Source organism: Equus quagga, chromosome 13 (genome assembly GCF_021613505.1).
Source record: "Equus quagga isolate Etosha38 chromosome 13, UCLA_HA_Equagga_1.0, whole genome shotgun sequence".
NCBI lineage: Eukaryota > Metazoa > Chordata > Mammalia > Perissodactyla > Equidae > Equus > Equus quagga.
The window spans coordinates 2,968,391-2,993,331 of NC_060279.1; the positions used below are offsets into that span (position 1 = coordinate 2,968,391).

Consider the following 24,941-nt stretch of genomic DNA (forward strand, 5'->3'; position numbering starts at 1 on the left):
GGAATGGGTTCAAATCCCAGCCCTGCCACGGACAGCTGTCTGAAAGTCCTTGGACTAATGTCTTGGCTTCTCTGAGCCTGAGTTTTCTCCCTTCCAAAATAGGATGCTTCCTCCTGGGGCAGGTGTGAGGGTTCCCCATTGGGAGTACTTAGCACCCATTTAACATGAGCACTCCCAGGAGCACAGGCTCCTTGGATCCTCGGCTGCCTCCTACTGGCCGTCTGCTCTGTGCTGAGGAGGTTGCTGGAACCATGGCAGCAGCCCTCCCTCCCAAGTCCTCTTGTTTTTTCCACCCGGCAAAGTGCCCAGATCAGCCCCCCTCTGTGTGGTATGGGAGGGGCGTGGGCGGGCCCGGACCACAGGTTGAGGGGTTGGTGCGTGACGCACTGCCTTCGCCCTGACCTCCTGCTGCCTGTGCAGAGGAGGCCTTGTTTAACGACACACGCCACACGCCGGCAACACACTCAGCCTGATTCAGACTTTCGCATCACTCTTGGCAGCAACTCAGTCTTGGAAGGGATGGCTTCCTTCTCTCATGCATGTGCGCCCCCGTCCCCAGCTGTCTGGTCTGGGTGGTGTAGGGAGGAGAGGGAGAGCTCAGGGCTTAGGATGCCAAAGCCTGCTTCCCTCCCAGTGTTCTGGGTCCCCCCTGCCCGGTGCCTGGAGCTATTAATAACACCTTAAATGAGATGGGCGTGAACGGGATCCCAGCTGCCCAGCCCAGTGCCTCCCTGACACATGGGGGCGTGGGGGGCAGAGTAATCATAGCAGACACTGATACAGTGCTCACTGTGTGCCAGCACGCTCCTAGTAATTCACGTGATGTTCATGTGTTAACTCATTTCGTATGGTAGGTCCTGTTATGGTCTTATTTAACAGATAGGAAACTGAGGCTCAAAGCAATTAGAAACGTTGCCGCGTTCACACACCTGGTAAGTGGTGGAGCTTGTGGAGGGCACAATCCCTTGGGGTCCAGGGCTTGTGCCTTCCCTCCTGTCCTCATGTCTGCCTTGCTGGTGAGCAGTCCCTCAGGCCCCTGGGTTGTGTGTCTTTCCTCTTCCCTGGGTCGGCGAGGCTCAGGATGCTGACTACTCCTGAGTCTTTTCGTGTGGCCGCATGATGGAAGGTTTGGTGTGGGGAAATGAGGGAGACCATCCCTCTTCCTTCCAGGTTCTGGCAAAGACAGAGAGGCATGGAACAGTATTTGAGGAGAGCTCCTGCATCTCCCTTGTTGCCACTGTAACTTAGAGGCCCCCTCCCAAGTGGTAGGCTCTGTGGCCTGGCCCCTGGCCCCTGCCGTGCCTGGTCAGTGGCCTTCCCTGTTACATTGCAGTCCAGCACATGCAACAATTGACCTTTTCCAGGGTGCAAGAGAGTTAGAGGCAAAACAGCGGTAAGCCCAGGCAAGTCACAGGGTCCATTCCAGGCTTAGCATGGCCTCAGAATATTTCACAATCCCTTAGAGGCATTCCTTGTCTAAGGCCTGGTGGCTGTTTAGTGAGGAGAGCCTTCCTTCCTTCAGACTCGGGCCCTCAGGGCTGTGGTCCCAGGCCCTTTGGCCTCCACTGTCCTTGTCTGTGCCAGAGAGCTAGCAGCCTTTCCTGTGGGCTCTCTGGCTTCTGATTGAACCTGCCGCCACCACCCCTCTGCTGGTGGCCCCGGGTGGCACCCTAGGAGCCCAGTTTTCTCTCCCGGTCTCTGCTCTGGCTTGGAGCTCGGGCACCTGCCCTGCTGTTCTGTACTTTGCCCTGCTCTCCAGATTAGCACATTCTTGATTACCTGGCTCCAGGCTTTCGGCACTGTGCCCGTCTGCAGGGCCTCTGGCTCTTCGTGGCTCTTCCTCTGTGATGTCGGCCACCCTGCCCGCTTGACCTGGCTAAAGGTCTTGTCATCACTTGGGCCAGTTTTCACCTCCTTTCAGGGATTTCTGATACGTGGACCTGGATGTCAATTACTGGTCTTCATGGGAAATTCTTCCTGTGTTTCTCTCAGAATTTAAAAATACTACACTTTTCAACTTACATATTTTGCTAAATTGAATCCCGTGTTACAGCTGAGGAAACCCTTTTCAGAAAGGTAGATTGGCTTTTCTCGCACAAGCTGAGAAGTGCAGAACCGGGATGCGAGTTGTGTGTGATTCCTAAGGCGACATTCTGTACTAGGACCATCCGGCTCCTCTACCAGATGAAGAGCTGAGTGTCCGGCTGGAGGGGGAGCGTGGCCCCAGGCTTTCTGGCTGCACATTCTCTTTTGCCTAATGCCACACACTCTAACATGTCTAAGGCAGAAAGAGCAGAACCTGGAGTGTGTGCTCTGAGCTCAGGAGGGGCGGAGGGCGCGTGCTGGGGTTTGGGCCTCGTGCGTCCTCACTTAGCACAGCTCTGGTTGCGTAGAGCGTGGAGCTGGTTCCCAGGTGGTGGCCACCGGGCCACAGACAGAAACCCCGCCCGCAGTCTTGCTGCTGGCTTGTACGGGCTACGTCAGTGCACTCCAGCCTCGACTCAGAGGGGCCAGAGAGGGCCCTGTGCTGCGGCGGGGCTGCTGCTGGTTTACAGTGACGGGCGCCCATCTGAGCACAGCACCTTGGAGGTGTTATTTCGTTAGATGCTTACGGGGCTCTGTGAGGGAGGGGCCGGGCAGGTATTGTACCCCAACTCAGAGATGCACAGCAGGCTCAGAAAGGGAAACCTCTTCAAAGCTGTGCAACCAGAAGTGAACAGATTCCACACCCAGGCCTGTCTCTCCACTGGAAATCCAGGACTGCTTGTTGCCTCTGAGTCAACTTGACAACTTTCATTCTTCCTCTGGTCCTCAGTTCCAGTGTGTCTGGAGGGGGTGGGAGAGGTCTCTCGTGTTTGACTGCTCTGAGGCCTTTTGCTCCTGAGCCTTGGAACTTATCAGTCTTCAGCACATTATCTCGCTGGGTTATAAGCATTTTCTGTGTGTCCGCCTCCCCTCGTGCCCCACACCCCGCCAGTCTGAGTTCTTTTAGATCAGGACTCTTCTCTTTGCTCTTGGCATCCAGCACAATGTGTGGCCCGTAGTAGGAGCTCAATGCATGCTCGTTGAGTTGAGTTACATGCAAATGAAAGAGGTCAGCACCTAGACCTGTCTGTGGTCCGTCCAAATGAAGTTGAAGGTGACAGAACTCAGGGCCTGTGCAGTGTCCACAGATGGCCACTAGGTGGCAGTGTCGCCCCATGGGGACCTCGTCTCCTGTCTGCTCTATCTGGGCACCAGTTGGATGATTGCCTCTGCAAAGTCAGTCTGCAGTTGGCGGGCCCGCCTGACAAGTCCCAGCCTCCACCCCTGCTCTACAAGCTGCATGGAGTCGTGGAAAAGACTTGGGCTTCAGAATCCACCAGGTGTGGGTTCCAACCCTGGCTTTGCCTCTCCCCGGGAACTTAGCCTTGCACGCTCTGCTTCTCTGAGTCTCAGTTTCCTCATCCCGTAAAATGGCAATTGTTGTGTATTTAGAAAAGGCCCAGCATATCATGGACCACAGCACTAGTGAACGTAGTTTTACTGTTGGCAGTTCTTGTGATTGCCTTTCCCTGCCTTCTGTGAAATCTGGCCTCACCCTGGCTGAGGGATCTTACTCACCGAACTTCATGCCCATTCTGGCAGGTCCCTCCCTTTGCATTGCCCACCCACTGCAGCTCTGTTCCTTCACAGTCAGTGCCCCGGTTCCCACCCTGTTCGCTGCCTGCACGCCTTCCCTCTGCTTGTCTGTTTGCTTCTCAGCCCGGCTGTGTCCTGCACACTCTGGCATCTAACTCTACTGGGCAGGGCTCACCTTGACTTCCCACGGAGGTGTCAGTCTGTGAGGGTTCTTGTTGCAATGATTTTGATGTCTGTGCCGTGTAATGAAAGTGACAGCTACCATTATGGAGCACATGCCCCGCGTGCTGCTAGACGCTTTGCAGAATTGTTTCCTTTAATCCTCACGACAAATCTATCCCCATTTTACAAAGGGGTATATCAAATGCCTTGGCTCTGAGCAATAAAAAAAATTCTCCTAAGAGGGGTTTAAAAAGTAAGGAAAGATTGTTCTCTCACTAAAAAGCAGTCATGAGGGATGCTTGGTGGTGTCACCAAGGATCCAGGCAGTCGCCACCTCTCCTGGTTGCATTGGTTTATGTTCTTAGGCAGGTACCCCTTATGGTGCCAAGAGAACTGCCACGGCTCTGGTGCTGTATGCAGGGGAGGTGACTCAGGGTCCTGGTGCTCCTTTAAGAGGCCTCTCGGCAGATTTCCTACAGAGTCCTTCTTGGCCAGTGTTGGGTCTTAGGCTTGTTCCCAACTAATCGCTAGTAGAGGGCCTGGAATTAATGAGACCGGCGTGGACTAGTCAAGATGTAGCCCCTGAGGCTGGTGAGGGATCCAGGCTCCTTTAATGCCCCTGGCCACCTGGTCCATGCAAGAGGAAGGGACGTGAGGAACACCCCTGAGTTCAGAAACTTGCTCAAGCTTGTACCCCTAGCGAGAACTGAGATTCAGAACACATCGGGCTGACTCCTGAGGCTCTCTGTTGCTTGAAGGAAGTAAACCTCAGACGTAGAAAGAACATTGCTCTGGATGTGGTGTGCTGGGTTTGAGGGATTGTGGAGGTAACTTTTCTTGTTGATTCTGGAGTATCTCCTCTCGCTAGGCCTCTTTCCATTGTTGTGTTGGTTTTCCTCAGTCTGTCTGTCTCTCTCTGCCTCCTTTACCCCTTGTCTTCTAGTGTCCAACTGCTGCCTGCCTTCTAGAATAGACTGCATGCCCCTGGCTGGGGAAGGGCCCAGCTGGACAGAATGGTCAAGGGCTGGTCTCAGTGTAGCTGTCAAGGCCCTGTGAGAGGTCATCCTGAGGTTTCTTTTAGAGCAGGGAAGGGAGCTGCAAAGCTCTCAGTCAGGATTTAGGAGAAGGAGAGGCCAGGAAAAATGCCGAGGGGGCTGGTGGGGGACGAGTTATGTGGAGTTTGTGGTATGTCACTGGGCATGTGCACTAGGGCCTTGGAATGGGCCCGTGTGGAGCAGTAGCCTGCTGTCCCCCTGCAGAGACAGCTCATTACCCAGGAGGCTGTTTGCCTTGTAGATGCTTCAGGACTGCCCCAAGGCCCGCCGCGAGGTGGAGCTGCACTGGCGGGCCTCCCAGTGCCCTCACATTGTGCGCATCGTGGACGTCTATGAGAATCTGTACGCGGGGAGGAAGTGCCTGCTGATTGTCATGGAGTGGTGAGCAGCCCTGCCTGTGCCCACTCCCTGCTCGGGCCCCTACCCTCTGAGGGCTGCCTGGGCTGGACCCTGAAGCCTCAGACGTCAGTGCTGGATTCTTTGAGGGCAATGGAGAGGAGTGGCAGGATGCTGTGCTCCCCGGACCTAATGCTGCCTTTGTTTCAGTTTGGATGGTGGAGAACTCTTTAGCCGAATCCAGGACCGAGGAGACCAAGCATTCACAGAAAGAGGTAGAGAGGGTTTGTTGTGGGGAAGGCCTTGCGCAGGCAGGGCAGCGGGTGTCTGAAGGGGCCCTCCACAATGCCTGCTCTCATGGAAGGTGCTGAGGCCTGCTGCCTCCTCCAGCTCGCTGCCAGGCTGTCATCCTCAGCTGAGCCAGGGAACTCTTGGTTTCTCGGTTTCTGGGGTGGGTGGTGGATGGAGGGAGCCTTAGTCTGCATGACGGGAGGGCTAGTTTGTTGACTTGTCAAACTTAATGACACATCTTGTGACTTCTTTCCCTCTCCTACCTCTCTTCTCTGCAGAAGCGTCGGAAATCATGAAGAGCATCGGGGAGGCCATCCAGTATTTGCACTCAATCAACATTGCTCATCGGGATGTCAAGGTGCCAGCTGTTTATTACCCTCCCCCCAACGCAGGTGCTGCACAGGCCATGGGGCACGGGGTGATGGTGACCCTAGGAAAGGTTGCCCAGTCTTTCTGCATCCTTGCTACTCGGTTCCTGAGGCAGAGTGGGGCAGGGCGCCATTCTCCGCCCCACAGGGCCTGCCCTCTCTGGGCAAACCCCGAAACCCAAGAGTGAAGCCTTCTGTGGCCACGCTCAGCCCTCTGGTCCTCCTCAGTCAGCACCTCACTGTCACCCTTTGGCTTCTGTGTCCCTGTGGTGTTCATTGCTGGTTCTCTGCGTTAATCTCTTCTCTCCAAGCACTCTGTAAGCTCTCAGAAGGCAGGGAGCTGATGTTCCATGTGGCGTGCCGACCCTTGGGGCTGGACACATGACTGTTGAGTGCATGAAGGCAGGCAGGCAGCGTCACCCTTCTCATCTCTAGTAGCCTCTCAGCTTCGGCAGGGTTGTCATTTACCTGTGTCTCTTTCTGTAGCCTGAGAATCTCTTGTACACCTCCAAAAGGCCCAACGCCATTCTGAAACTCACTGATTTTGGCTTTGCCAAGGAAACCACCAGCCACAACTCTTTGACCACTCCTTGTTATACGCCGTACTATGTGGGTGAGTCTGGAGGAGGCCCAGGGGCTCGTCTTTCCAGAGCTTTTCTCAGACTGTCCTCTTGCAGGTCTCAGGGGCCCCAGGTCCTAGGGGAGTCATGTCTTCCAGCCCTTCCTGGGCTGGTTCTGATGCGACGGGCCAGAAGTAGGGCTTGTCAGAGTTGAGCTGGGATTGAGGCATTCTAGGGAGTTCTCCGCCTGAAATGATGGCAGGATTTTGTGCACACATGCACTTTGCTGAGAAGAGCCATTGCTGCTGTCAGATTCCCTCTGGAGTCGGGCTCAGATTGGGTTCTGCAGCCGCTGCTGACTGGCATAGAATACCCTCAAAGCACGATTGTCAAATTAGATGGACACTGTGGGTCTGAAAGGCTCTTGCAGTTCAGGAATTGTTTCATCTTAAGATTCCAGCCTAGGGCTCCTCCTGGAACAGGGTCTGCTGCTCCCCTCCGTCCATCTCTGGGGCTGGGTGATGGCTCTTCCCCCTCCTACCCCTAGTCACTGTCCCAACATCATGGCTGAAGGGTTGGGACGGGGGCATTATCCACAGAGAAACTGGAGACGATCTCAGTGTCCTGAGGTCCAGGCCTATCCCTGTTGACCTTTGGTTTGCAGCTCCAGAAGTGCTGGGTCCAGAGAAGTATGACAAGTCCTGTGACATGTGGTCCTTGGGTGTCATCATGTACATCCTGTGAGTATGCTGGGGAGCCACCTGGGAGGGGCCAGGGCTGGACTGGGCTTGGCTGGGCGGAGGCCTGTACTTCTCCAGGAGGAGAGGAAGAGGCAGAGGTTAGCATTCTCCTCTGGGTGGGGGAGTCCCTGGGAATCCCCTGCTAACACGGCTTAGCAGATTCTGATAGCTAAGTGGTGGGTACAGACTAGTTCACGGGCAGGAAAATGTGCCATATAGACACTTGGTATGCTGGATTCCCGGGCCCTGCCCTCAACTTACTATATTGTGCCTGAGTCAACGAGTTCCAATTTCTCTGTGACCTTTACAAGAAGAAGCCTGTTTCTCACTCTGTTCCTGGTGCAGGGCCCCAAAATAACACCAGCTCTGTCCCTCTCTTCCTGCTTCCTCTCGGCTCAGGCTGTGTGGGTATCCCCCCTTCTATTCCAACCACGGCCTTGCCATCTCTCCGGGCATGAAGAGTCGCATCCGAATGGGCCAGTATGAATTTCCCAACCCTGAATGGTCAGAAGTATCAGAGGAAGGTAAGGAGCCCAGTGAGCATGCCTGTGTGTGCGTGTGCGCGCTCCCTCGTGTCCCTGTGGGCATCCGTCTCACGTGGGAGGTGTAGTTATGGGTTTGCTCCTGTGCCCACACCTTCTGGTATGCCCTGCCTGTGTGAAGGGCCTCGTGCGGGCCAGGCGCACGGGCTGTGTAGGCCCTGCCAGGCGGTGTAGCCATAATGGGCCTCAGGGCCATCTCCTTAGGCGGTCTGCCTCCACGCGACCCCCCTTGAAACCTGGTTTCTCCCGGAAAACTGTGGAAAGAAACAGGGGAGGAGAGTGGCTCCTGAGCTGGCTCTGTCTCCTGCCCCACCCCCACAGTGAAGATGCTTATCCGGAACCTGCTGAAAACAGAGCCCACTCAGAGGATGACCATCACGGAGTTCATGAACCACCCCTGGATCATGGTGAGCCTGGCAGGCTGGAGAGACCTGGCTGCCTGGGACTGTCCCTTGGGACGGGGGCTTCGCCAGGACTCTGCCCTGCCCCAGGCTTTCACCTGGGCCCCTTTTCTCTCCCCTCAGCAATCAACGAAGGTCCCTCAAACCCCACTGCACACCAGCCGCGTCCTGAAGGAGGACAAGGAGCGGTGGGAGGATGTCAAGGTGAGGGGAACCGCTGCCCGGAGGGGCTGGGGGAGGCGGCTCGTGGGGGCGCCCAGGTGTGAGCAGTGGTGCTGGCCGGGGAGGGTTTGGTTCTGCATCCTCTCATGCCAGGAGATGGCCGTCACAACAGCAACAGTGACTCTGAGCCAATTCCCTGGCCAGGTTGTGGGCAGAGGATTCTGTGTTCCCGTCTAGACTGGGCCGTGGCTGTTTCCTCCCAGCCCTCTACTTCCTGGGTCTCTAAAGGGACCTGAGAGGCCATCTGGTCCCATCTCATTTTGCAGATGAGGAAACTGAGGCTCAGAGAGGGGGAGTGACCTGTTCACGGTCACACAGCTAGTGACTGGCTGAGGCCGCCAGAGCCCAGGTCTCCTGACTCCTGGCCCGGGGCTCTTGCTGCCTCCCTACAGGGCCGCCCGTGGCTCTCGGAGAGCGGTGGCCATGCTGTGCCCAAGCCCTGGTGGCACTGCCGGGGCTGGGGCTGCTCTCAGCCCTTGACCTGCTGACCAGCCTGTCCTCTTCTCTTTGCTCCACTCTGACCCCTCCTCCTGCTCTCCTCTGTGGCTCTCGTCTCATGTGTCTCTCTTGGTGCCACCCCCTGCCCCCAGGAGGAGATGACCAGTGCCTTGGCCACAATGCGTGTGGACTACGAACAGATCAAGATAAAAAAGATTGAAGACGCGTCCAACCCTCTGCTTCTCAAGAGGCGGAAGAAAGCGCGGGCCCTGGAGGCCGCGGCCCTCGCTCACTGAGCCGCCGAGCCGTCCTGCTCCGCTGGAGGACAAGCAATAACTCTCGACCTGAGTCTGTTTTTTAAATGAAGAGACACAGAACAATCCACTTCCACGTCCCCTCCTCCTTGGCTACATGGAGCCCTGAACCTCGTCAGAGGCTGAATTCTGTCTTTGGTTCTGGCCACCCCAGAGAGGGAGAGACTGGGTGGTGGGAGGGCGTGGAGAGAAGGGAGCAAGAGGCTCTTGAACCTGTGCTCATTTTGCAATTTTAACAGTAATTTGACTTAGAATTTTTATGAAACTTCTTTTATTGTTCTTTTCCCCACTTCTCCTCTCCCGCAAACCCCTTCCGCTCTCGATACTGCAAGGGTTTGGGGTTTGTTAAAGGGTATTTGTGGAGACTGGTACAGGGAGTGGCCCTGTGTTGTCCCATCTGCCCTCTCTGTTTTCCCACTACAGCCTGAGGTCCCCGCTGGCTGAGGCATTCCGGGAGCTCAAGGCCATGGAGGGCTGGGGCCAGGATGCCACCCACCTCCTCTACTGGAGCCCTCAGACATCACCAGTGTGCCGGATGGATAGGAGTGAGTGTGAGTGTGTTTGTGTGTGTGTGTGTGTGTGTGTGTGCGCCCATGCACGTGTGCCTGGATCTGTGCCTGGGACTGTGCATTTGAGGGGTCAGGGGCAGGCAGGGCTGCAGAGGGAGGGGGCCCTGCTGTGGCTCAACAACCTTCGCCCTCCTTGGGCCTGCCTTGCCCATGCTGGGCCTACCCTGCCCATGCTGGGCCTGCCAAAGTGCCTGGAAAGCCTGTCCAGATTCTGAGCCAGGCCCTCCAAGGCCTGCCTCTGTTCACTGGTTCCGGGAGGTGGAGAGGAGTGACTAGGCACTGGTACAACAATCAGGAAGACTGGACCCCCCCATCCCTAGGACCCCCACTCCCCATTTAGTGCTGGTCCGAGTCCTCTGAGGCGCTGACCTACAGTAACCTCTCTACCTCCCTTCCCCGCCGTTATTAACCCATTCTTGTTTATTTCTCTTACGTTTTTAGCCGTTTCTCCGCAGGCCTCCTCTCAGCTCACGTGTGTGAGCCTGGCCAGTTTATAAGTGACACAAAGCTTCTGCGTTTTGAGTGTCTCTCCCGGGCTCTGGGGGCATCGGCCAGCTACCCCTTGTGGGCAAAGGCAGCGCCACTTCTGTGGTCCTCCCGCAGTTTCCATCGTGTGGCCTGTGGGTGGGTGGGGGAGTCTTTGCACCAAAGATGTCCCAACTCTGCCCCTCCCCCTCAGCCACTTCCCCCAACCCCAAACAACTCAGCTTTGTGTGTACAGGCCAGTGAGGGGAGGGGAGTGGCCCCCCCAGTGTTGGTGAGGAGCAGCATGGGGAGGGGTCCTCTGTACCATGGTCCCTTTGGGCCAGCGGGTGGCAGCAGTACTTCAGCTTTCATCTCCCTCAGGGGCAGGGCAGTGGGGGGCCCAGGGTCTCCTCGGGTTGTGAGGGAAGGGCTCCGAGGGTCTGTAGCGCCTCCCCGCCTCTGACAGTGTGTCCAGCACTCAGATTGTTGTAAACTGTCGTTGTTTTGTATAAGCGAAATTGTCTTTACTAAACAGATTTAATAGTTGAAAGGTTTTCTTTCTCTTCCTTCATGGGCTCAGCCCCTCCACTCCCACCTCTCCTCTTCCCGCACGCAGAGTGGAGTGGTGTGTGGGGAGGGCAGAGGCAGCGCCTGCCCTGGTGAGGGTCTGGTGGGGGCGGGAATGCCGCTCTCCCTCCGCGCTGCAGGCGAGGCTCGTGCTCCTGCCCGGGACTCACTCGGCCGAGCTGCTTCTCGGCACAGGGTTCTTTGGCCTGTTTAGCCACAGTGGGCTGTGGCATCCTTGGGCTGGGGGATCCGGCTGGTGTCGGGGTCTGGGGAGAAGGGGGGCGTTGGTGATTGGTTCACATCCTGGGAAAGAGACAAGGGGAGCAGGCTGGTGTAGTTCCTGAAAGTTCCAGGAGGGGGCGATGGGAGAGTGGCAGAAACCAAAATCCTCTGCCTCAGATGGGGAAGAGGCCTCCGTTCACGTGACCTGGTCCCTTCCATGCACAGATGGGAAGCCTGAGGCCCAGAGGTGGGATGTTTGAGATCACACACAATGAACTGGTTTCCGGTATGGCCTAAGGTAGAAATTGGTCTCCTGACCCCTCTGTCCTCCCTCCCAGTCAGATGGGAAAATAGTGCGCCGTAGACAATTTCTCACCTGATCCTCAGAGCTGACGCGGAAGAGGCAAGGCAGGATGGCTATCCTTGGTTTATGAGTGAGGAAACCGACGGAGAGGATGAAGGAATGTGCTGGAAGTCACACAGCTAATTGGTGTGGACGAGAACTCGGGATCCCAAGGCCTGGGGTGTTCCCTGTCCTCAGATGCGGCCTCCTGTCTGGGGAGACTCCTGCTGTCCCCACAGTTGTCAGGCGGATCCTGGCTCCCCGCCCGGGCTCCGGGGCACAGGCAGGGCGGCCCCTGTCGCCCCTGGCCTCCCTCGTACCTCCTGAGTGGACTGCTGGAAACCACTGCTGAAATGAAGCAGCTTGACGTTTTGCTTTCAGGGAAATCCAGTTAGGTTGTCTGCCCTTACAGAGGTGTCAGCAGTGACAAGAACCTGGGGAAGAGGGGTGGGGGCAAAGGGGACAAGGGGGCTGTCAGCGTTCCGCTGTCTTTGGAGGCTGTGTTAGTTTCTGTTGCTGCCATAATACATTTTGTGGCTTAAAACAGCCCCAATTTAACGTCTTATGGTCCTGGAGGTCACAGTCCGATGGGGCCTCCCTGGTCTGAAACTAAGGTCTCAGCAGAGCCACGTTCCTTTCTGGAGGTTCTAGGAGATTCTGCTGCCTCGCCTTTTCCAGCAACACTGCATGTCTCCGACCCTTCCTCTGTGGTCACAGCTCTGACCTAGCCAGGAAGGAGTCTCCACCGTTAAGGGCCCGTGTCATTAGATTGGTCCTACCCAGATGATCCAGGAGGTCCTTAACCTTACTCCCATCTGCAGAGTCCCTTTTGCCATATAAGGTAACATGTTCACAGGTCCAGGGATTGGGATGTGGGCCTCTGTGGGCCACTGCTCTGCCACTGAGGCCTGTCCTTCAGCCTTCTCATCCTCTTGCCCCACACAGTGACACTGGTGTTTGGCTTCATCCCCTGTCTGGGTCAGCCCAGCTCAGGCACCTTTGTGACCAGTGAGGGTCCAGCCTGGAGTTGGCTTTTGGGGAAGATGGCTGGAGTAAAGGGCCAGGAGGGCCCAGCTTGGTGAGTGCTTCTTGCCGGGCCTTTCCAGTCTTCCCTGTGCCCCTGACCTTCCATGCTGGCATGACCCTGCAATCCCTTGTCTTGAGGGAGAACTTAACCTCCCGCTACACTCCCAGATAGGCTGGCGATGGAACTTTTCCACCTAAAGGCAGATGCTGGCTTGCATGGGTGCAGGAGGCGACAGGATGTGATTGTTGAACACCTGCCCATGAGTGTAAGTGGTGTGAGATGTAAAGAGGGCTTACGAGCACTCGTAGGCCCCTAGTGAGTACCGATACTGTGCTGGGTTATCCCCTTGATCTCTTCACCGTCATAAAAGCCCTCTAGGTAGTCATTCTAGTCTCCATCTGCTTCCTAGGAGGAAACTTGGCCTCAGAGAAGTAAAGTGACTCTCCCAAGGCCTCACAACTAAGCAGATGCGAATCTGACCTGCTCTCCGGCTTCCAAGTTTAGAGCTCCTTAAAAAAACCACTGAAGTCGTCATGCTAAGGACGAGGGGAGGGAAAGCCAAGAGAGCAACCAGCTGGATGCCCGTTCACTGAGCAGCGCCAGTTTCCCTTTCTATGAAATGGGGATGACATTCTGTGCCCTGTGGCTATCGTCAGGAATTCCACAAGATCATACATTTAAATGCTTTGTAAGATGCCAGGTGCCAGGTGGCCTTTATCAATATTGGAGTCCCATCCCCTGGTGGGCTGCTCTCCCAGGAGGGCACGGGGGGCCCCGGGTTTGGAGAGGGGTGAGTGGTCTAGGCTGGGTGCAGGCTCCCGCCCTCAGCTGGAAGGTGTGTCTCTGTGCCTTAGGGTGAGGAGGCAGTTGGGTTGGTGAACAACAGCAGTAAATTTGGGGTTTTCCTTTGGCTGGGTTGGAGACAGGAAATGCGGAGGGCTGTGAATGACAAGTGGGTAGTGGGTAGGTCGAGTGGGTAGTGGGTAGGTCGGGCCTGCTCAAGGTGTGAAGGAAATTCAGTTATTCAAGGCAGGAGGGTGGGGTTGGTGAGGCTGGGGAAAGTCACGGTCCCACCTCCGGGGAATGTAAACAAACCTGCTGCGTGAATGTAAACAAACCCCAGGTGGCCAGAGTCAGGGTGGAGGCCGCTTTGGGGGGCAGCCTCTGCACCTTCAGCCCTGGAACGCAGCCCCTTCCCGGCTCTGTCTCTTGAAGCCCGGCGGTTAGGGCCCGGAGCCGCACTTTCGAAGGAGCCGTCCAGCCGGCCCCAGCGCTGGGGGGCCTTTTGGTGGATTCACCTACCTCTCCTCTCCCTGCACTCAGGGAGACCAGTGTGGAGAGGGCACCCGACATGCTAACTCACTGAATACCCAGGCCCTTACAGTATGCACTGTGCGTTGGGAAAAACCAAGGGTAAGTCTCGGTGCCTAGTCAGCGAGATACAAAGTATGTGGCAACCGTGAGAGGTCTTGTCTTTCCTTTCTCTGCATCCACGGGTCTGCACACGTCCTTTGTGGTCTGAATTGACCCATTGGAAACTGCTCCAGACTGTGAGGGTGGTGTCATGCAAGCCCAGGTGGCCCAGGTCAGCTGCTTAGGCCCCTAGTGGTTTTGAGACTGGATGGATAAGTGAGGTCAGAAGATCCTGGACCCCGGATCCTCGTTGGACGAAACCTGGCATCCATCCTTGCTGGGGATACCATCGATCCTCCCCCATGCAGGCCTGTGAGGAGCCGAGGCCGCTGTGCCGAGACGGTGAAAGATGGGAGGCACTGGCGTGGGTGTGCAAGGATAGGGCGCCTCCGGTGGCGCTTTGGCCTGCTCCACCTGTGCTGCTCTTTAAGACTCAGCCCCTCCCCCAGAATGAAAGTACCACGTTTTGATTCAACTCCTCTTGACTGTCTACCCTATGCAGTGCCCAGTGCTCGGTACTCTGGGGAGACAAAGAGGACTAAAAGGGGCTGTAGCCCTCCTGGGGCTCAGTCTGGAAGAGTAGCCAGCCATTAAGGACAGAAAGCCTGGAGGACCAGTGCTTTCATAAAGCGGGATGGAGCAGGTGTGGGAGGTGGGGCCGTCTGAGAGAGACCAGGAGTGCCTCCTGAAGATCCTGGGAGCTGGTGCTTGATGGGAGAAAGTGAGGGAACAGCACAGTGGAAATTTTCCCGTCAGAGTTCTGCATGATTTCTGCAAGAGCCAGATCCTTTCTTCTTTGAGTCAAGGTTCACCCTCCGTCTTCTGGTCTGCACTGCTGTCTGCTCATCGCTTCAGCCTGAGCTTCAACCCCCTCGGTTCTGTCCATGGGAACCCTGATTGACCCCCTCAGTGGGGCGTCCTCAGTGTTTTCTGTCCGTTGTCTCGTCAGTGCCTCCAACCTGGATACCCCTCCTTCACCGTGTCTGCTTCCCCACAATCAAAATTTGGGAACGTGGTCTGAGGGGTTTCCCCACCTCTTTTTCAGTTCATTCATTTTAAAGAAGCCTTGCAAAGCTGTACCTTACACTTAGATCAGTTTTAGTTACACATTTTGGAAATCATTTTAGGAAAGGCTCACATTGCGTGAAATTGAGGGAGGTCCTCCTGGAAAGTTGGGTGAGTGGTGGTCAAGGGCTTGCTTGCTCCTCTCCTCCCGAGTGTAGCCGAAAAAGCTGTGGCTCTTTGCTGGCATTTCTCACCCTGCTCATCGCAGGCCTCGCACCACTGTGAGTGTGTTAACCGTGAAGCCCTTGGCAGCTTCCCCGTTACAATACAAACTCAATGTATTTAAGCTTCCACGCTTTGTATTTTTCACGCACCAACATCTCAAACCTGGCGTTGCCTTGGAATGCACATCCCCCTCTGGAGGGAAGAATTGCTGCTCTAAAGGGCAGGGACTGCCCAGGGCCTCTGGCCAGGCGGTCTTTCTGTCAAGCCTGCAGGACTTCAGGTGGGGCTGCTGCTGAGGGGCAGGGGACCTCTGTGTGGTAAGTCATTTTTAGGGGCCAGGGCTGCCATGCAAATGCACTCATTTGCATAACTTTCTTGCTCTAAGGGACAGTAAAGTTTCCTATCCTATCCGACACCCATGCCAGGATTTGCAAGTGAAATATTGGACTGGCTTTCCCCCTTTGCCATCCCCCCTCCCTTCACAAGTTGTCTCCTCCCCAAGGGTTTTGTTTCTGGCCAGTCAGACCCTGTGTGACCAAATACTGGTCTTAACCTCTCTGATCCCGGGTGGAGCAGTGTTCCTGGGACACTGAGATGCAAAGCTGTCTGCAAAGGTTATGCAAATGAGCCCCGGTTGGGGCATCTCTGGCCCGAGCCCAGGCCAGTCTTGGGCTCAGGCGCTGCTGTTTGAAGCCATGTGAAACGTGATCGTGGTCCTTCCTCAGGCCGGGCAGCTGTGGGTGTCTTGTTCCTCAAACAGCTAGAGCCTCCCAGGCTATGAGGCCTCAAGTTTCGGCACCAGCTGAGTACTCCTTGCCCTCACCCTCTGATTTGGAGACCTGTGGTTCTGAATTCCAGTCAGAGGTTTACTTTTCAAAGAACCCGTGATCTCATTTGAGTCTGAGACCAAGCCCTTGGCCAGCTGTGTGTGGAGCCTGCGGGCCAGAGATCTGGTGTTCGTAGGAAGACCTCGAGGGCCTGGCGTGTTCTGGTGCTCGTCGGTCTCCTCTTCTGCTCAGAAAGCTGTGCTGAGGAAGCGGTCCTCATAGTCAGACTCTAACCCTACCTCTCAGCCCACGCACAGCGGGGACGAGGGCAGGAGGGGAAGGGGACAGACAGGGCAGGCCATTCTCTGAGCCGGCCGGCAAGGAAGAGGCAAAGGGTGGACGAGAAACCCAGTCCGATCTGCTTATTCCAGCTTCTGAAAACTGCGGTGGGCTCACTGTGGGTGCTCGGTGTCTGGTGGATGGATGGGTGCATCTAAAGAACAGTTAACATGTGATTTCAGTAACTGAAAGATCAAAGAAATTATGTACACATACAATCATGTATACGTACAGGGTGAAATGCCAACATTCCTCTTCACAACCTCTCCTCGTCCAGCTATGCCAGCTGCCCCTCCAGAAAGAACTTCTTTTAACAGTGTGATTTTATTTAGATTTTATCCAGCCTTACAAAAAATTGCTGTTAATTTATCCACATACATATATGCTTATAAACACAGGTGAGGAATGTCTTTGGAGGTTATAAATATAAATGGATTCATTAGACATACTATTCTGCAACACGCTTTTGTTTTTAAGACTTTATTTTTCCTTTTTCTCCCCAGAGCCCCCCGGTACATAGTTGTGTATTTTTAGTTGTGAGTCCTTCTAGTTGTGGCACGTGGGATGCCACCTCAGCGTGGCCTGATGAACGGTGCCCTGTCCGCGCCCAGGATTCAAACCGGTGAAACCCTGGGACGCCAAAGCGGAGCTCTCGAACTTAACCACTGGGCCGTGGGGCCGGCCGCTATTCTGCAACATGCTTTTTAAAAACATTGTGGTGAAGCACACATAACAAAATTTACCATCTTAACCATTTTTAAGTATAGAGTTCATTAGTGTTAAGTATAATCACATTGTTGTGCAGCCAATCTCCAGAACTTTTTCCTACCCGTTAATCAACCTGCAACTTCATATCACACAGGGAGGGTCCATGGCTGAACTCGTAGAACCGGCACACTTTTTCACAGCTGCAGAGTATTCCATAGTATAGATGTGCCATAATTTATCTGCTGCTGATGGGCATTTTGTTTGTTTCCAGTTTTTTTTTTACTGTAAATGCTGCGAACATCTTGTACGATATCTTTGTGCGCATGTGTAGGGATTCCTGTAGGACAGATTCCTAGACGTGAAATAGCTAGATCAAAGGGGATATATACTGTAGGTTTTGGTAGTGTCAACTTATGAATGAATGCACTTTGCATACTGCTTTCTGAATGAGAGGTCCATGAAAGGATTTGCTGTCAGCAGTGGGCAATCTGAGGACAGGATAAGTCAGCTGAGAGTAAGAGGAGGTTCGAAGCACTTCTCAAAACTGATGGATGGATACCCTTGGTCACATCGTGGGCGACTGGAAAAATCTGATCTGGAGGGAGCAAGGGGATTCCTTCAGCTTCTCCCAGATGAGCGGCTCTGCTCACTCGATTATGGTTATTTGCATACGTTTTGGGTGTGTAGGCAGAATGGCTCAGCTGAAGTTCCCCCGCGTTCAGCCTCCTACTGGTGTTTGGCCTTGAGCAGGTTACCTGATGCCTCTCAGACTGCGAAACAAGTGTGCCTGGGGGGAACGCCCAGGAGACAGCGGTGTGCAAGTGACTGTGACATGAGGCCCTCCCAGAGGTTACCAGAGGGATCTCCCTGGGGGAAAGAAAGGCACATGGTGGGGGAAGTGGCATTGGCTCAGGGTCCTAGGTGGTATGGGGGTACAGGAGACTTGTAAGTACTTTTCCTTATTTACAGGCACTGAACCACATTACCCCAAGAAACCCTTTGTGGGAAACTGATGGAGTGCCAGTCCTCTGCTGATTATGGAGTCTGAGGAATCAGGCTTGTGATGTGGTGGTCAAGAGCTCAGATGCATGCTGCACAGGAGAAAGCTTTGGAGTTATAGTAAACTGGGTTCAAACCATGAGCAGGTGATTTAACCTCACTGAGCCTCAGTTTATCCACCAGTACAATGGGGTAATAATTGTGGCACACCACAATAATTATTAATAATATTTATAGTAATAATTACTTATTAACTATGAGAATGTGCCTCATAGACCTCCAATTACAGCGTAATTGTCCAAAGGCCCCAGCTGCTGTGCTCAGCACCTGGACTGAGGCCATGCTTCCCTCCGCCTGCCCCTGCCAGGGCCTGGACACAGCAGCGATGCTAAGGCACACGGTTCCTGGGGGAGCAGGAATCCAGTGACTGCCCAGTTTGGCCCAAGGATTCCTGGGTGACCGCCTGACCTTCCTGAGGCTACACAGGAGTCTAGGATGCCTGCACCCAACCTTGTCTTGGTTCCCCCTCAATGGGGTCAGACAAGGTCTGATGGCTCTCCCAGCCTCCCTTGGCTCCCCCCCCACCCCACCACCGTTTTCTCTCCTAAAGACATTTCCCCTAATAAAACCCTTGCATGTTCAATCCCCTTCTGGCATCTTCTTCTCAGAGGACCCAGACTAACACAATAATATCACCCACCTCATAGGACTGTTGCAAGGAACAGGTGAGAAATCCTGTAAAGGCTTGAGTGTAATGCCTGGCCCATAGTCAGCACTCACTGTTATCATTTATCATAGTAGGTGGTCTTATTGTGCCGGTGTGAACAGGTTGATTTAACTAGAAAGGAGAGTTTGGGTTTGGGAATCTTGTGTCTTCCCGCCCCTTCCCTGCTCCGTTTTTCTCCCGAGTTTTCTGTCCCCCGTGGCCCCGCTCCTCCCACGTGCCCTTGTACGACAGTGGTGGTTGTCCTGTGGGGTCCGAGGCTGGCTGGGTCCCTCTGCCTGAGTAAGGCTGCCTACGTTGTGAGGCTCTGGCTGGGAAAGGAGGTGGCTGTGGGGGCTGCTCCAGCGATGCCCAGGCGGCTGGGTCTGTGGGTCCTCAGCCTGGTGGAGAGGACCCCACTGGTGCAGGGACAGGCACTTGCTGGGTGGGTCACTGGGGGGTGTTGGCAGCCGGGCAGAGTTGGGGGCCAAGGGAGGATGATGGGAAGACAGTGCGCCTTCTAGTGAAACAGGGGCCGTGAGAAGTGAGGGTGAGTCACGAGGTTTCTCTCAAAACTCCTGTGCCCATTATCTCTAGAATGAGCTGAAAGTGGAGCCCACCAGCCCCAGCTTGGCCCAGTTCTAAGAATGTCTCCCCGTCCCTTGCCTCCCACAGTTGCCAGAATTAATCAGGCCCCTGACTTTGGGGTATTGTTCTCTTCTCATGTAAGAATTCGGCAAAGAAAACCACTGGGTTGTATCCCAGCGAAGGAGGCTGCCGAGCTTAGCTGGGAGGAAATGTGATAGCCGCCGTGTCTAGTCTGAGTTTTAGACTCTGGTTCTTCCTGCTCACACCAGCAAAGAAAACGCGGCTTGAGTCACGCAGGAGAGGCTGTGTGGGGCAGTGCAGGCGGAACCCTGGACTCCGACGGATCCAGGTCGCATTCTGGCTCTTCCACTTGCCAGCTGAAGCCCCTCAACTTCTGTAAGCCTCAGCTTTCCGTTAGTAGAAAAGCATCTTCATCATAGTGTTTTGTAACTGTTAAATAGCTAATCATTGCAAACCGTTAGCCGGGTTCCCGGCACACGGAGAATGAAAGCCCAGTGAGGGAAGCTCCTGGCTCGATTCAGAGACCCCTTTTCCCCTTTGTGAACTTCTCTTCCCTTTTGGACTTTTGACCTTCAACAACCCTATGAGGGAGTGGTATTATTCTCCCCACTCTGCAGATTTATGAGTACCTAGCAAACAGTCCTGTGCAGTGGAGGGCCCTGATATTCCGCAGAAGTTTACAGCCGACTTAGAGCCCCTCCCAAAGGCAAGAAGAAGGCTGTGGAAGGGGCCAAGACCCCTCGTCAGTGGCTGAGCCGCAGCGTAGGGGCCTACAGCATTCGTGGACCTGAAGGGCTAGAGGCTGGAGCGTGGGGCATTGTGGACCCCTCCCCAGGCCCCCAGGATGGGACGCTCCTCCTTCAGATGCCTGCACTACTCATTTCCTTTCAGTTTTGTTCATGTGTCACTTTTTCAATGACGCCTACTGTTATCGCTCTATTTCAAACTGCCAGCTTCCTCCCACCTCCGAGTCCTCTCTCTGGGCACTCTCTATTCCCCTTCATGGCTTTATTTTTAGAAACCGTTCTTACTGAAGTATAATGTACCTACACAAAGCTACCCGACTTATTTTTTTCCCCGTAGATCTGATCACCTTCTAACAGTCTGTGTAACTTGTCTATGACTGGGGCGTAAGCTGCACAAGGGCAGGAATCCGTGTCTGCTTTCTTCACTGATGCATCCCCAGCACCTGGCGCACAGTAGGCCCTCCAATATTTCTTGATGTTGGCGGGAACCTAGTAGCATCCAGCACTCTCTGCAGAGACTGAAGATGCACGAGACAGTGCCCGTGCCTCCCTGACTGGGCAGTTCCGTGGAGAGCACTGCCAGGTGCCTTAGGGAGAGTGCCAAAGGGTACAGTAGAGGCCGCAGCATGTGCTCAGGCCAGGAGCAGTGCCAGAGATTGACGAGACGCAGGAAGGCCTCCTGGAGGAGGTTAGCTGGCACCCTGATCCTCTGAGCTCTCCTGTCACTTGAGAGAACTCCTCCTTCCCTGGCACTGGTCATCTCCTCCTGGGGGCAGGGGGTGGCACCAAGAGAGACACATGAGACGAGAGCCACAGAGGAGAGCAGGAGGAGGGGTCAGAGTGAAGCAAAGAGAAGAGGACAGGCTGGTCAGCGGGTCAAGGGCTGAGAGCAAGCCCCAGCCCCGGCAGTGCCACCAGGGCTTGGGCACAGCATGGCCACCGCTCTCCGAGAGCCACGGGCGGCCCTGTAGGGAGGCAGCAAGAGCCCCGGGCCAGGAGTCAGGAGACCTGGGCTCTGGCGGCCTCAGCCAGTCACTAGCTGTGTGACCGTAAACAGGTCACTCCCCCTCTCTGAGCCTCAGTTTCCTCATCTGCAAAATGAGATGGGACCAGATGGCCTCTCAGGTCCCTTTAGAGACCCAGGAAGTAGAGGGCTGGGAGGAAACAGCCACGGCCCAGTCTAGACGGGAACACAGAATCCTCTGCCCACAACCTGGCCAGGGAATTGGCTCAGAGTCACTGTTGCTGTTGTGATGGCCATCTCCTGGCATGAGAGGATGCAGAACCAAACCCTCCCCGGCCAGCACCACTGCTCACACCTGGGCGCCCCCACGAGCCGCCTCCCCCAGCCCCTCCGGGCAGCGGTTCCCCTCACCTTGACATCCTCCCACCGCTCCTTGTCCTCCTTCAGGACGCGGCTGGTGTGCAGTGGGGTTTGAGGGACCTTCGTTGATTGCTGAGGGGAGAGAAAAGGGGCCCAGGTGAAAGCCTGGGGCAGGGCAGAGTCCTGGCGAAGCCCCCGTCCCAAGGGACAGTCCCAGGCAGCCAGGTCTCTCCAGCCTGCCAGGCTCACCATGATCCAGGGGTGGTTCATGAACTCCGTGATGGTCATCCTCTGAGTGGGCTCTGTTTTCAGCAGGTTCCGGATAAGCATCTTCACTGTGGGGGTGGGGCAGGAGACAGAGCCAGCTCAGGAGCCACTCTCCTCCCCTGTTTCTTCCCACAGTTTTCCGGGAGAAACCAGGTTCCAAGGGGGGTTGCGTGGAGGCAGACCGCCTAAGGAGATGGCCCTGAGGCCCATTATGGCTACACCGCCTGGCAGGGCCTACACAGCCCCATGCGCCTGGCCCGCACGAGGCCCTTCACACAGGCGGGACATACCAGAAGGTGTGGGCACAGGAGCAAACCCATAACTACACCTCCCACGTGAGACGGATGCCCACAGGGACACGAGGGAGCGCGCACACGCACACACAGGCATGCTCACTGGGCTCCCTACCTTCCTCTGATACTTCTGACCATTCAGGGTTGGGAAGTTCATACTGGCCCATTCGGATGCGACTCTTCATGCCCGGAGAGATGGCAAGGCCGTGGTTGGAATAGAAGGGGGGATACCCACACAGCCTGAGCCGAGAGGAAGCAGGAAGAGAGGGACAGAGCTGGTGTTATTTTGGGGCCCTGCACCAGGAACAGAGTGAGAAACAGGCTTCTTCTTGTAAAGGTCACAGAGAAATTGGGACTCGTTGACTCAGGCACAATATAGTAAGTTGAGGGCAGGGCCCGGGAATCCAGCATACCAAGTGTCTATATGGCACATTTTCCTGCCCGTGAACTAGTCTGTACCCACCACTTAGCTATCAGAATCTGCTAAGCCGTGTTAGCAGGGGATTCCCAGGGACTCCCCCACCCAGAGGAGAATGCTAACCTCTGCCTCTTCCTCTCCTCCTGGAGAAGTACAGGCCTCCGCCCAGCCAAGCCCAGTCCAGCCCTGGCCCCTCCCAGGTGGCTCCCCAGCATACTCACAGGATGTACATGATGACACCCAAGGACCACATGTCACCTGTGGGAAAGCCAATGCATAGGGGACTCTCAGTAAATATCAGACAGTGGATGGATGAAGCTGAGGATTAAAAGATGCCCTGAGAAGTCCTTTTAATGACCTAGCGTCTGTCTAGACTCAGTGGTGACATCATGTAATTTTACTTTATTTCCTATTTGTGTTTAGTGTTTTATTTTTATGCCACTTTTCCCCAAATATGAGCTTCCAGAAGTGTATTCAATGTGGTACAACATAGCTGAATAAAAATAAATAAGAAAATCAAGGAAAAACGAAAATAAAAATGGGAAGGAAAGGAGAGAAGTGTGTGCCCAAAGCTCTTGCCCAGGAGCTGAAGCCCAGACACGGAAGCCCGCCTGTCGTCCAGGCTCTCGTCTGACTGCTCCTCAAATGAGCCGTCCTAAGGGCAATGCTGGGCCACAGTCGACCGTGGCCTACAGGGAGTGTGAGGTGTCACAATTCTTATGGGGTCCTAGCTCCTCCGGTTTGTTTCACATGCCCCCCAACCCAGGCACATCAGAGAGCAGGTTGAGCGATGGGCATTCTGGGGGCATCCCTGACTCACACAGTCTCAGGGGCTGGAGGCCTACGAAGGGATGCTGGTGCTTCTCAAACTTTCTGAAATCAGAGAACACCAAATAATATTTTTCATGCTTCAGGCCTACGAACCTTTTACTTAAAAACTATCCCTGCCCCAAACCCCTGAATAGCGACATATAGAGCCAAAACCAACAGCATGTAATTTCTTTGTGTATTGTGGTTGCAAAGAGGTAGGATTTTATCTGTTTTCACGAACAGAAAATACCTAATATTATTTTTCCCATTTCTCATAGCGCGTTTGCTGTTGTTTTCCTGGGTTCTAGACTGGAGTTCTGTGATCTCTGTAGCTTAAGTCTCCAATCCCAGAGTTTACTCCCTCTCAGGAAGAAGTTCTGTAGCCGTGTCAGAAGCCACGTACCTGTCGTCTCCGTTTGTTCACAGTGGCCCTGGGCCATCCTGGCACCTTTACTGTGAAGCTCAGCAAGCTTCAGCATAGAGCCCTGACTTGCACGGACCCTTTTCCAATTTGGTATCTGTAATTTTTTAATTTATTTTTTCTTAAAGACAGCCTCCAAACTATTCAAGCTTTGGGCCCCACAAAACCTAGATCCATTGCTGCTTGCATTCCACGGTGGCAGACACGGCTAGCTATAAGCTAAAGATTCCGGCCCCCTTCCATAGTTTTTCTGGGAAGTGGCTACCCAGCCAGGGACTACCTTTTCCAGCCCCTCTGTGACTTGGTTCTAACCAATGGAATGCGGGCCGAAGGCGTAAACCCACTGTTCCCAGGCCTGACCTGTTCAAACCTCCCATACAAGCCTCCATTTTCCTTGTCTTCTGTCTGCATGTTGATATGCAGGACAACTGCGTGTGGACAACTATGGAAGCCATGAGTTGCTGACAGCAAAGTGTAATTAGGAGTTTGGCTCCGTTTATTTTTAATTGAGTTAATGATAGGTTACAATCTCATGAAATTTCAGTTGTACGTTAATGTATGTCCTTCACCTTTGGCTCCGTTTTTGATGTTTGACTGCTGACAGCCTTCAAGCCCAGTACTCCCCTTTTCCTCTTCTGCCCCACAAAACTGACAAGAAAGCTTGAGTGTGCCCTCCTTTGGCATTGGCAAGAAGTTCAAATCAGGCAGTCTCAGCCTGTGCCTGGGAATCCTTTCCCAAGCCCCAGCACCTAACTATCATAAGACTCCAAGCCAGTCACCCCTCCTTGCTCTCTCTCTCAAGCCAGTTTTAGAGCTGCTTAGAAACCTGCCCTGCTACCCCTTGAAAGCCTCATTATCGGAGTTAAACCTTTCCCTGCCCGCCTGGTGTGCGTGTGGGGCATCATCATTCTAGCCATCTAAACTGCATTTTGGGTGTGGGGGTCCGTCCTGGCCCTGAGGCGTGACTGCAGCTCAGAGCTTCGGTCAGCGGGAGTGACGGTGCAGAGCAGAGTTCTCACCTGCATCTCACCGCAGCCCCTCCGTGCGCCTTCTTTCCATGAGTGAGAAACAAACTTCTGCTGTGTGAAGTCGCTGAGGTTTCAGGGTGTATCTGTTACAGCAGCTAGTGTCCCCTCAGCTAACATGCGCCAGGATAAAGCTGACTCTCTAGTTCTAACCATTTCTGTCTAACTCACCCCAATGTCCTAAGTAACTTTTTGGAAATCTGAAAAAAAAAATCATTCAGCATTTTCCTTTCTGGCTTGAGAGAAGGTGCTGACTCTTTATCTAGCAAAGAGATTGTGGACAGCAAAGCCATTTGATTCAGGATACAGGAATAAAGATGCTGTGATTCTGGAGTGATGGATTATTTATTTGTTTCACAGTATTAATATGACTTTATTCATTCTTAGTATTTTCCCATGGGAAAAGGAGGGGAGAGAGAAGAGGGTTACATGTGTTATGAAATAATAAGAGAAGGGAGGCAGAGGGAGAACTCAGTGCAGCAAAATCTACCATCAGATAAACATACCCCAGTCATGGGGCCACCGTGGCCCAAGGGAGATGTCGGTCAGGAACTTCCCTGTCCCCTCTTCCTCTTCTCTATGAATTCAAGATTTCACACAAAGCTTGAGTTTCTGGCAATAAACGT

General features: G+C 54.4%; 2 protein-coding genes across 2 annotated transcripts in view; one reads left to right on the top strand and one right to left on the bottom strand.

Moving 5' to 3' along the window:
• MAPKAPK2 (MAPK activated protein kinase 2) overlaps positions 1 to 9,315 on the top strand; it is a 43,486-nt gene extending 34,171 nt beyond the window's left edge. The window contains exons 2-10 of the mRNA XM_046681881.1: positions 5,080 to 5,219; positions 5,385 to 5,449; positions 5,744 to 5,823; positions 6,320 to 6,446; positions 7,058 to 7,133; positions 7,533 to 7,657; positions 7,997 to 8,082; positions 8,200 to 8,280; positions 8,889 to 9,315. Of these exons, the coding sequence (XP_046537837.1) occupies positions 5,080 to 5,219; positions 5,385 to 5,449; positions 5,744 to 5,823; positions 6,320 to 6,446; positions 7,058 to 7,133; positions 7,533 to 7,657; positions 7,997 to 8,082; positions 8,200 to 8,280; positions 8,889 to 9,032 (924 nt within the window). The 3' untranslated portion in view covers positions 9,033 to 9,315. The remainder of the gene's footprint in view (positions 1 to 5,079; positions 5,220 to 5,384; positions 5,450 to 5,743; positions 5,824 to 6,319; positions 6,447 to 7,057; positions 7,134 to 7,532; positions 7,658 to 7,996; positions 8,083 to 8,199; positions 8,281 to 8,888) is intronic.
• A 1,546-nt stretch (positions 9,316 to 10,861) lies between these two features.
• Positions 10,862 to 23,309, bottom strand: LOC124249534 (MAP kinase-activated protein kinase 2-like). The gene is made up of 8 exons (XM_046680540.1): positions 23,273 to 23,309; positions 22,281 to 22,317; positions 21,757 to 21,881; positions 21,331 to 21,416; positions 21,133 to 21,213; positions 20,458 to 20,523; positions 11,627 to 11,650; positions 10,862 to 10,954 (listed from the first exon to the last, which is right to left on the bottom strand). The coding sequence occupies exons 1-8, from the start codon at positions 23,307 to 23,309 to the stop codon at positions 10,862 to 10,864; spliced, it is 549 nt and encodes a 182-aa protein (XP_046536496.1).
• Between the last annotated feature and the right edge of the window lie 1,632 nt (positions 23,310 to 24,941).

What these genes read in the sequence shown, in the direction of transcription:
- LOC124249534 (XM_046680540.1), bottom strand. Translation starts at nt 23,309, where the DNA reads ATGGCCCAGGGCCACTGTGAACAAACGGAGACGACAG. An exon ending in GGTGTCATCATGTACATCCT is followed by an intron (nt 21,882 to 22,280) that starts GTGAGTATGCTG and finishes CTCTCGGCTCAG; the next exon opens with GCTGTGTGGGTATCCCCCCT. An exon ending in GTCAGAAGTATCAGAGGAAG is followed by an intron (nt 21,417 to 21,756) that starts GTAGGGAGCCCA and finishes CCACCCCCACAG; the next exon opens with TGAAGATGCTTATCCGGAAC.